The 11,585-nt window shown below is 42.1% G+C and overlaps 2 protein-coding genes across 7 annotated transcripts in view; one reads left to right on the plus strand and one right to left on the minus strand.

Moving 5' to 3' along the window:
• atf7ip (activating transcription factor 7 interacting protein) overlaps positions 1-10,204 on the plus strand; it is a 40,400-nt gene extending 30,196 nt beyond the window's left edge. For 5 of the 6 annotated variants that reach the window (XM_071473269.1, XM_071473271.1, XM_071473270.1 and 2 more), the window contains 12 exons: positions 835-1,350; positions 1,485-1,929; positions 2,979-3,157; positions 3,265-3,402; positions 3,493-3,564; positions 3,674-3,738; positions 6,771-6,835; positions 7,473-8,129; positions 8,362-8,457; positions 8,585-8,662; positions 8,841-8,923; positions 9,297-10,204. In XM_071473269.1, the coding sequence (XP_071329370.1) occupies positions 841-1,350; positions 1,485-1,929; positions 2,979-3,157; positions 3,265-3,402; positions 3,493-3,564; positions 3,674-3,738; positions 6,771-6,835; positions 7,473-8,129; positions 8,362-8,457; positions 8,585-8,662; positions 8,841-8,923; positions 9,297-9,755 (2,847 nt within the window). In that variant the 5' untranslated portion in view covers positions 835-840 and the 3' untranslated portion in view covers positions 9,756-10,204. The remainder of the gene's footprint in view (positions 1-834; positions 1,351-1,484; positions 1,930-2,978; positions 3,158-3,264; positions 3,403-3,492; positions 3,565-3,673; positions 3,739-6,770; positions 6,836-7,472; positions 8,130-8,361; positions 8,458-8,584; positions 8,663-8,840; positions 8,924-9,296) is intronic. The other variant, XM_071473272.1, reaches the window with a different exon arrangement.
• Positions 1-11,585, minus strand: part of mb (myoglobin) — an 83,143-nt gene that overhangs the window by 68,567 nt on the left and 2,991 nt on the right. The window lies entirely within an intron of this gene.

An 11,585-nucleotide genomic window follows, 5' to 3' on the forward strand; every position in this document is an offset into this window, starting at 1 on the left:
CTTTAATGCAGCTAAGCACAGTCTCCTGCAGCACACAGCTTGTAATTTTGTTTGACTCCCATTAAAAAAAGTTTGAATAATAACATCCATTCAAGCATGATATATATACATATACATGAAATGTCTACATATAAAATATAACAACTAGCCTCACTGCAATCTGTGCAACAAACAGAACAATGTACGGAAAATCCTTCATGTTTTGCATAACCTCTTTACTGCTGCCAACACAGCCTCAGTTTGTGCATTATGATTCGCTGAGGAGTGAACCAATAAGAAGGTGGGGGGATGGGAGGAAGGTTGTGTTGCTGCTGTTGTGAACTTCAATGTCATTCCTGTTCTCTGGATCGGGGCTTAGGTGAACATGAAATTCATAAGTTAAAAAAAGAAAACTAAGACCAGGGGAATTACCCAGAGCAGTTGAAACTTTTCTCACTGTCATGAAAAAGGGTTTGTGGCACACTGAGCTGCACCTTGACTGTTGTTACTTTAGGCCAGATGCAGCAGTGTGTATTCAGGTAGGAAGGATCTGCTTGATTTGGCTTGAATACTGAGTCAAATTCGTGGTAAAGAGAGAGGCTGTCAGGGACCCGGCCAGTTTGGTATGCAGACCTCTGAGAAAGAAGAACCTTCTAGAAAGAAGAAACAAGAAAGCCACAGGGCTCCACAGTGACCTCTTGTGTTTGCTCTGAAACTCTACAGCTATTTCTTCACTATGCAGTGCGTAAGTCCAGGACAGGTTCACAAGCGGAAGAGACTGTGCTGTTTACTCCTGCAGCTGTAGATATCATCATGCCCTGTGGTAGCATCTAATCTCTCCTTGTCACTCCACAGGCAGCAATGGAAGTTGTTGTGACAGAGGAGAAGAAGAAGATTTTCCGTGCCAGGAAAACCATGAAGATCAGTGATCGACAGCAACTGGAGAGTCTTCACAGCACTTTGTTGACATCAGCTCCAGGTTTATCGAACCCATCTCCACCTCTTCTGATGAATGGCACGCACAAAGAGGATGGACAAAAAGTTGGAGACAAAGAGCAAAACAACATCTCGGACTCAAACTCCCCCCACGCTACATCACCTGCTTCTCCTGCTCCTTTCTTGTCCCTGAATCTGTCGCCTTCTCCTGCCTCTTCACAAAGTCCAAAAGCAAAGGAAGAAACTCCTACTTCTCCCATATCACCATTCCACTCTCTGAACTTTGAACTGAAAAAGATGGTGGAGGAGGAGGAGGAGGAGAAGAAAGGTTCTTCATCATCTTCATCAAATGAGCCTGTTACACCAGTATCCACAGAATCTAAGGAAAACAAGGAAAAAGACACTGAAGTGATTCCAGAGGTGGAGAAGGAAGAGGTAAATGCTTCAAAGTTTTTATAAAATTGTACAGAACAACACGATAAATATGATACAAAATGATATAAGTGACATGGGTTTAAAATGGAAGTCAGAAAAGTTCCCAACAATTATCCATTTATGCTTTTCCTTAGGAGGAACAGACTGCGACTGTCGAGCCAGCTGTGGATTCGGTGAAGGAGTCCGTTAAAGGTTTGGTCCCATGTTCGCCTGTGCCACCTCCAGTATCTGACTGCACAGAACCAATGGATACAGATAGTGATACTACAAAGGCCAAGGACCCTGAGGCCTCCACAGCCAAAATAAAAGATGAAAAACCTTCACCTAAATCTATAACTTCCGATTCCTCTCCTTCTTGTCCTCCTTCGTCTCATCCAGCTTCCTCCTCTGGTGTGAATCTAAAACAGGAAAAGGAAATCAAAGAGGAGGACATAAAACAAGAGAAGAATAATAAAGAAGATTCAAAGAAAGGATCTGTCAGTGTGGAAAAGATGGAGGTGGAGATCCAAAAGGAAAAAACTGATTTTGGAAAAACCACAAAGCCATCTCGGCCATCGTCCACTCCACCATCTAATACAGGTATGAGAGTGGACACTGTCACACAGCTTCAAGATCATTGTTCTACACTGGTAAAGATCAGCAGAAATCCAATGGAAAAATGAACAAAAACAAGCCGTATTTGATATGTCATTCAGTATTCTCTATATATTTCTTGTTCTTTTGTTAAACTGATGTGGACTTAAAATAGAAGGCCATGAAAACTTCAGGGTTATGATTTAATGAGCAGACAGAGACATCCCTTTGACCCTTCCTCCAGAAACACTGTAGTTTTTGTCAGATTTGTCTGAACTCCAGAGTTGCAGAGGATAGTACGCAACTGTTATCAGGTTGTGTTTTACTCCCTGTGATTTGTAAATTGACTTTGACGTGTAAAATCAAGTTCAGCTTTAAGATGCTACGGAGAAAGCTCATAGTTTGCAGTCTTTAAGTTTAGTAAATCAAATGTTAGGGATGATAAAAAACACTTTCATGTTATCTTATGGAAAGTTATTATACTGTGCAAGAAAGTAAGTTTTTTTCTTTTTCCTTTTAATGAAGTTTGAATGCACTTGCTGTTGGAAGCCAGAAAATGTACCTTAATCTCCAGATAATCATCATCAGTTATTCAGATTATTATAAGTGTGAGTTGATGCATTCGATAACACATTTGAAGACTCACAATCACTTTGGAAGGACAACTCCCTACTACTTCACAATGTTAAGTTACATAATTTCTACCATAAATGTGATGTCCTTTTAATATGTGATCTTCTGTATCATGACAAAGTGCCTTTCCTGAGTCTGAGATAAAGGGGTAGAGCAAGTATCACCACAAACCTGTCCTGTTTACATCATCATTATGTCACTGTCCAGTTGAAAGTTCAGTTCAAATGGAAACTGGACTTGAATTAATGGACATTGTTCTGATATGTGGTTTATTGTGATAACGGCAATGGTCTGAGTGAAAAAATGCAGAAATATGTTAATACACTGCCTGAAAACACAAGAAATTTATGTCGACTGAGTTCAGATAAAGCGCAATAAATGGGTAGTAAGCAAGTCTTTTTTAATCTTTGTTTCCTAACTAGCGCAAGAGGAGAAGGGTTCGACCTCAGGACTGAAACGCACTTTATCAGAGGGTTTTGAAAAAGACGGACAAACCGTGAAAAGAGAGGGGAAGAGGCCCAAGGTGGAGCGTGAGGAGTTGGAGGCAGAACTGGAACTTAAAATTACTGCGAAAGCTGGCAGTCACCATAAACTTGAAAAGGTTTGCATGCAACTGTCTGCTGCACGTCAGAATTTTTCCAAAGAATATTGAAAAAGTAATGACATAATTTTGCTTTTTTTTCTCCTTTACCTGATATTCTTTCTCAGATTGTGCAACAGCTAGTGGATGAACGGTTGAGGGTCTTGGAGCTGACAATATTTGACAAACATTTCCAAGAACTCAAGGACAGAGTAGACAAGATCAACTGTGCCACCAAACACCAAACTGCCATTAACACACTCCAAGTAAGTAGATCATCGCTGTAATCACATGAGCTGCTGAAATTCACTCTTTACACCTAACAAGGATCAAATCTCCCTCTCCACTGTTTTTAGACCAAAATAGCCCGATTAGCCAAAAAGTTTGGTGAGGCTAATCAGGCATCAGAGAACAAAAGGAAACAGGAGGTAATATATGTTTATTCTTTAGGTTTTTTGTTCCTAAAAATCTTTCTACCTTGTATTTAAGCAGTATTTTATGAAAATGTCCTGACAGCATCCTGTCTGATTTCCACAGGCACTTGCTGCTGCTGCGACTGCCGCCAAGACTGCAACTGCTGCAAACAACCCTCAAGCTCAACGGTAAGTCTGCCGATGCCTACAGAGCAGTTTCTGTCTAGATTCCTGTCAACTGATATATTGTAACTTACACATTTCACAATAAGGTCCTCAGGGTTGATTGAAGGTGATTTTTTTATCACTTCTCTGCAGGTTCACATGTTTGCAAGACCATTTCATCATGTGACAAAATATTTTGAGTTTTCAAAATTCACAGCATCATTGTGTTTAAACATGTTGTCTTTGAATACAGCAGTGTGTGCTCTTTGGTATTGTGTGAATATAATTTGGCCTTTGTATGAACGTGACAATACCGGACTGAAGCCAGTACTACACACTGAGCCGTTGACAGCGTGAATAGTTGACATTGTCCCAGGTTGCTATCTGTAATCACTAGAGGCAGATTTTAAAACTAACAGATAAAGAATCCTTACATCCTCTAAATCCGTACCTTTTTTGGAAACCAAGATTCCATGTCTTTTGTTCGCTTTTTCAGGATCAGCTTTTTTAAACTCTTAACTTCACTCCAAATATTTCCTTAGACTGGTTTGGAATAAACAAACACATGTGCCAGTCTGTGTTTTGCACCTGCAAAGTAACCCCGCATGGGTCCAGGTCCTGAGTCTTGTGACGTTCTACAATGTGAAGCCTGAGCGTTTCCTCATCCAGTGCAGAGTGTAGTTAAAACTGCACCTCTCCTCCCAACAGCGTGCTCCGTCGCCAGACAGTAGAGCAACATCCTAAGGTGCCCAGAGAAGAAGTGGTGCCCTCTGTTGGTAAGACTCCTGCACTGTCTGTCAGAAAGGACAAGGAAGAAGAGAAAATGGAGGAGGAAGAGGACAAAGATATGGCACGTCATATTGCCATGGCAAAAAAGCTGGCAGAATACAGTGAGGGAAGATGCAGAGCAGACATTAAACTCCGCACCATCACATCCCAGTTGGAGAAAGTGCTGTACCACAACTGCAAAAGAAGCTCAGGGAATCCCAGGGCTGACCGCTACGCATCATACATATTCCGCTCCTTAGTTCCATATGATGTCTACTGTGACTGGGTTGCAAAGGTCAACTATGTTGGATTATTGGGCAAGGACGCACTGCCCACGAATTTAAGGAAGACAATGAGGATGTACATTGAGCGTCGGTTCCCTCTACTGTCCTGTGACAGCTGGAGAGAAATTCGTGATGTTATCAATGAAATACTGCGAGTGAAGAGAAGAGCAGAATTTTTTCGAGAATATGATGAAAGAACAACACAAAGAGTTTTTATCTACTAACAATATCTTATTTGACTATAAATCACATTTTAGGACAAAAAACACCACAACTGCAGCGGCCTTAAAAGTAATGAATTACTTAATTGACTCCTTAGACAAGAAGCAACATTGTGCAGCTCCCTTCATTGACACTGTGGATCATGCAGTATTGGTTATTGGTTTGAAAACTATGTAGGCAGACCTCAGTGTGTGCAGGCAGAAGGTATCACTTGCAGCTCCCTTAGCGTATCGAAGGGCGTGCCCCAGGGATTGGTCCTGGGACTACTCCTCTTCTATATATATCAACAGTTTTGAGCAAAATGTTTCCAATTTAAATATCCACTTTTATGCAGATGATACTGTGATATACTGCTCTGCGTCTATGTCAAGCCAGGCTCTTTGACAGCTACAGCTAGCTTTTAACACTGTATAATGGACACTGTGTGGTTAAAGGTTGTTCTGAATGCTGACAAAACAAAATTCACTACACTAATACAGAATCAAAGCCACTGAGCTTCTATCACCCTTTTCAGACCTAATCTCAACACAAATATCTGAGGTTGTTATTGATGATTCTCTTTCTTTTACACCTCACATTCAGCAATCGGTGAAAACACTAAAGCTGAAACTGGGTTTTTATTTTAGAATCAAGTCTTACCCTTCCTTCAAAGCCAGAAGTATTGTTGCTGCCACCTTTATGTCAGTGCTGGACTATGGCAATGCTGTGTAGATGCATGGATCTTTGCAGTGCTTACACACAGTGGGTACTGTCTACCATGGAGCACTGCGGCTTATAACAAATTTTAACGCCCTCATTCACCATTGCTCGTTGTTTGCCCAGGTGAGATGGTCTGCCTTGTCCACCTGTAGACTTAACCACTGGCTCTTATTTATAAGTCCTTGGTCTTGGTTATTCTGCTTCCATCTCACCTACAAATCTGTATCCTTTAAAAAAGTATGGGAAATTACTTGTCACTCCCAGGACTTATTCCCACTATCTCTCCCTAAAGCCCACACTGAACTGGGAAAAAGGGCGTTAAAGATGCTGCTGCCTCAGCTTGGAATGAGTTGCAAAATAACCTGAATGTTAGGAAGCTGGTCTCACTGGATGCATTTAATTTTAAATTTTAAATGACTTTGAGCCGTGGACATCTGGCTGTCGATGTTTTGACTGGTGACTGATTCATATTGCCCCCGTTTGATCCCCAATGTTGACTACTTGCAACGAATATGATGAATATTTTTGATATTTTACGATTCTGTAGTTTATTCTTTATTTTCACTGTTAGTTGTCACATGTATGTCTGCAACCCTGTTAACTGTGCTGCTGCCTGTCTCTGCTAGGATGCTCTTGTAAAAGAGGTTTTTTTTTTTATCTCAATGAGACTTTTCCTGGTTAAATAAAGTTTAAATTAAAAAAAAAAAAGGGAATTGCTGTCATTCTGAGCATTTTATGTTACAACAACAGAAGCATACTGGGACAATTGTCACATTACATGTCATTGAAATTATCAGAACATAATGTCTAAATCACTCTTACTGCATCTAACATTGAAAGGGAAGTGAGTCCCTGGTGACTGGCACCGCACTTAAAAACTTGATTACATACCAATAAATGCTTTAAAGAAAACTCAGACATGTACTTTAATTATGAGATGGAGTATTGCCACATGTTGTTTGAAGAAGACTGCATGAAAGGAACAGATTGAAGTGTCACCATCTTATCACAGTCGTCTTCCTGTCATGGACATAAACAAAAAAAGCGTGAACAACTCTAAGCATAAGCAATCTTTTTGAACAGGCCAGTCCGGACTTCCATGGAGGTAAAGCAGACTCCAACAACAGTTTCTTCCTCCAACACAGCTGGTGAGTCACTGGATTTCCTTTTGTGTGGATGTTGTGTTGGTCACCAACAACAAGGTTGTGGGTCTTGATTTTTGGTCCTTTTTATTCCCATCTGGAGTTTGCATGTTGTCTATGTGTTCATGTGATTTGTATCCTTCCACAGAACAAAGAAACGTTATCAACTATAATTTGATCCAACCTGTTGCCTGTGTAGCCAAACTCAGAGCAACATGTTCCTTCATTACTGTTAACATAGGCACCGTAGTTAATTTTGAGTCAGCACTCGCTGCCCTGCCAGCTTAAATACTCTCAAATCTGTAGCTGAACAGTCTCCATCACTGTTTAGTCCAGTTTGAGTTATTTCTATTAGAAACTACAGATCCCAGCTATCATAGCAAATTGTTAAGAGTTTTTTAAATGAACTTGTCTGCATGTGTGTGTGAGTCTTTACCTATCTTTTGCTCATTGCATGCTGGGATAGGTTTTAACCGCTACTACCCTTTTAAGCCATAAACAATGGCTGATTCCAATAATGACAAATCTGCCTCTGGTTTTCCAGCCCTTCACTGCACTGTGAGTTCAGTAGGGAGCAGATGAGTAAAGAATACAGAATCATGTTCATTTGAAAACCTCAATGACACTTTCCTGTTTTCCTCAGCAAATCCAGCTCCTCCAGCCCCTGTCTCAGTTCCAGCTGCAACATCCGCCTCCACAGCCATGGTTACACAGGCCCCCATCCTCCAGCTGATCACCTCCACCTCTAATGCTGCCTCCACCTTGGCCACTGGCATTACCACTCAGAGTCCCACAGGCACTCTACTGCTGAAGACGGCCCCTGGGAGTGGCATGGTGGCTACGGGCCAGCCGCTCCTCATCCAGCTGCCTTTATCAGTGACTAATGGCCAGGCAGGAACGCTGGTCAACATCCCTGTCTCCTCTCTGTCTGCAGCCAACTCGCTCAACAAGGCCAAAACCACTGCTTCTACCGCCACTTTCATACTCAAGCCTGCCCCTACCACTACCACAGCCCCAGTGTCTGCCCCAGCCGCTGCCACTGTCCCAGCGCTCCAGGCCTCCACTGGCCAGATGTCCTCTGGCCAGATCTCTCTTGCCCGAGCCGTGTACCAGGGGGGTGCTGGCGGCATAACTACGCCCAATGCTGGGGTGTCCGTTACCACAGCCAGGACGCCGGCTCAGTCTGTCTCTGTAGCCGGAGCTATGTCATCAGCCTCTTCACCTGCAACGTCTGGGCCAGCAGCAACAGGTTCCACTGCTCCAGGACCACCACAGGGGACGTCTCTGACATCAAAGACAGGTGGGGGTGTGCTTTGGTTGGGTGGTATTTAAAGTGTCACCTCTGCTGTTTAAATCAATGGGTCAGACCCACAAATCTCAGGAGATATATAGACATGACATTTGGTTTTCATTTAAAATGTATATATCAACGTGCCTTTCTGTGCCATCTGCTTATTTTGTTGTTTGGTGTCTGCGTTTTTTGTTTGTTTTTTTAATTTGTCTTAATCAGCTTTTATTTTGTCTTTCCTCAGACAACCAAGCCACAGGAGCCACTGCATCCAAATCAGCTACGGCACGACCCAAAGGCTCCGTCATCGATCTCACAGAAGACGATGATGATGTGCAAGGTAAGGCCAAAGTGTACCTGTTTTTCCCCATACAATATAAAAGATTTTTAATTAATGAAAAATTTTGTCAAAAACTGTATTGAAAAGCAGGCTTTAATCTAATTATGTTGTGCTGCATGCTCTGCAGTGACAGGAGTGAAAAATGCCACCATTGCAGCTCCCTCACCGAGCCAGCGTCCTCACCCAGTTGTCAGCATTCCCAACAGTAAGACCCTCACATTATACTGACATGTATAATGTGTTTTATGTGTTTGTCATGTTCTGACAAACACATAAAACACCGTTTTACATGTCACCTTGGCTGTTGTATCTAAGTCTAAGTAAAAAAAAAAACATAGTCAAAGTTTGTGAACAGCTTATGTTCATGTCTGCTCTGTCCTCAGGTGCAGGAGCAAGGTCGTCTCCGCAAAGCATCCAGAACGCATCCAGCAATCCTCAGTTGACAGTCCACCACCGCCCCCCACTGGTGATGAATTAAAAATACTTACTTTAAAATTTATATTCTATTTCTATTCCTTACCTGTAAAGCCCTTGTAATTTCTTATTGGTATATTATGTTAAATTTGAAATATGTAGATCTTATGCTGACAGGCTGCCAAGACTCCAGTTGTCTTAGTCCACCAGACAGATTTTTGACTGTAAAAGCTCCATTTGTTGGCTGTTTGGAAGTTGAGCATGTATTTATCTCAGTTTTTGAAAAACTTTATCCACAACATTTCTAGATCCACTTTCTCTATAAATGATAAGGGGATGTTTTAAAACAATTCAAGAAGTAGTCATAATCATATTTTGCCCCTTTTTCTATGACCAACTTCTGACAGTAGTTTTTTCTTCCACAGGACTCTCCAATGAAATCTCGCACTGTAACCACTACTGCGCCAGCCCGGGGCTCCAGCATGGCACTGCCCCCTCTCCCCGCAGCACCTGCACCTCCACGTTTACCCCCCGAGGCCGAGCGAACCTCACCTCCTCAGCAACCTCAGCTGAAGCTGGTGCCGAGTCAGACTGGTATAGTCCTGTCCTGGTGTGTTGCGGAAACTGATCGGACCTGTGCAGCTGTAGACAGCTATCACCTCTATGCCTTCCATCAAGACAACTCAAACAGCAATGCAGCACAGCAGCACTGGAAGAAGATTGGGGAGGTGAAGGCCCTTCCTCTGCCTATGGCCTGTACACTGACCCAGTTCCAGTCTGGCTCTACTTATCATTTTGCTGTTCGAGCCAAAGACATCTATGGTCGCTTTGGCTCCTTCTGTGAACCTCAGTGCACAAACGTCATCAGTTCCAGCTCAAGTTGAACAGTTAAGGAATGGAAACAGGTTTTTGCATTTGAAAGTTCACAACTTCCTTTACTTCTTTTTTGTGTTGGGAACTCAAATATTGTGCGTTGAAGACATACAGTATCTGTAAATATCTACATGACGACTGGACGTCTGACTGACTTGGAAAATTGAAGCAGCAAACGGTTGGTTTTGTCTGGTTAATGTATGTATTGTATTTTTGTGACTTAAGCTGTTGTACATAATTGAATTACTTTTACTCTCTACCAAGTCAGATATTTATGTTGTTGACTCCGTTACTCTGGCCCGGATGTCTTTTGCTTTACTTGAGAGGAGGTGACAGGATTATCCATGTAAACTCAGATTGCACAGAAATGTATAAATGTGTGGTAGAAACTGAATGATAACTTTTATAAGTTTTGTCTGGCAACCAGACTTTGACAAACACAATAAAAGGTTTTATTAAAGTCTTGACTTATTAAGTTTGTCACTAATTTCATCTGCTGTTGTTTGGTTCATAGCTCTTCACTGCAATTAGAGACACCACCAGTCTACCACCTTAACTACAACAGTGCCCATAGAGACACTGGCACTTAGGTAACATTAGTGATGACATTAAACATAGCCCTCATCTTCCGTTTGTTCCATCCAGGCCGCAGGAGGGCCTCGGTGTCTAGCAAAGTGGTCTACTTGTCATTTGTTGCTTTAACAGCACAAGCAGAGAGTGGAAAAAGTACACTGATGATTATGAAATTAAGCAAAACCTAGAGCACTTGATTAAGTGCAGATGTCCACTAAAACAAATTTTCACCCGAATAGCCCTTTTTTTCATAGTCACTAAAATGTAATACATGGATACTATTTTAAGAGTTTAAGAAAAAGTCAGGCTCAAAATAAAAATGGTATTCATCCTCATGTATCAGGAATGTGCACAATAAACCATATCACCTGACACAACAGATCAGGACATAGGGTCCATAGTCCTGATGGTGGTGCTAGTGGAGAATCAACAGGCTTTTTCATCTTCATTTGAAAACTGAGTTTGGTCTGATGGTGGTGCTACAGCAACATTACTGTGTCCCAATATTTCAATGTGTTAAATATCCGGGCACATCCTCCTAAACCATTCAGGAGGATTGCCAGGGGACAAAAGAACCAGATGGAACTACTCAGGAGGTGGCCAGATGGTCCATGGAAACATCAATGAAGCCAACCATACAGTACCACCAAAAGCAAGGAAGAAACTGGATGCCAGAATTCCTGGTTCAGATACTCTTGGGGAAGACAAGATTTAGGGGAGCTAAGGACTTAGACTGAGACTGAGACTCATTTGGATCCAAGACCACTGGCCTAAAGTACAGGAAACTGGATGGAACTTGCACACAAAACTTAGAAAGATATTCTGCCACAAACAACTGAGAGGCTAAGGCACAGAGCAAACTAAACTGAAGTAGTTCTAACAAAAAGTAATCCAGACGTGACTGGAACAGGTAAAGGACCTAACAGAGAGACAGGTGCAGGCTATGACAGAAAGACAGGCTTGGATTCTGAAGGGATGATACAGTTCGAGGGACAGAATAGACAATGCCAGGAATGGACACACAGACAAGCAGAAACTGCCTTGGACTGAGAGAAAGATACAAGCATTGGGTCAGATACATATTTATGGTTGGCAAACGAAGACATAGGGATAGACTCTGGCAGGGTAACATGCTCTCAGAGGAATAGAGGCAAGACCAGACAAATAGTAGTGTTGGTGTAAATTAGATCAAGTTGACTGCATTGGAGCAGAGCCTGTTCGAAAGCAAGGGAGATAGGCTAATGTGTCCTTTTTCTTCCTGTAGAGCG

This window comes from Trachinotus anak, unplaced genomic scaffold (assembly GCF_046630095.1).
Source record: "Trachinotus anak isolate AG129_WGS33_773 ecotype Australia unplaced genomic scaffold, CSIRO_AGI_Tana_v1 ptg000049l, whole genome shotgun sequence".
In the NCBI taxonomy this organism is placed as follows: domain Eukaryota; kingdom Metazoa; phylum Chordata; class Actinopteri; order Carangiformes; family Carangidae; genus Trachinotus; species Trachinotus anak.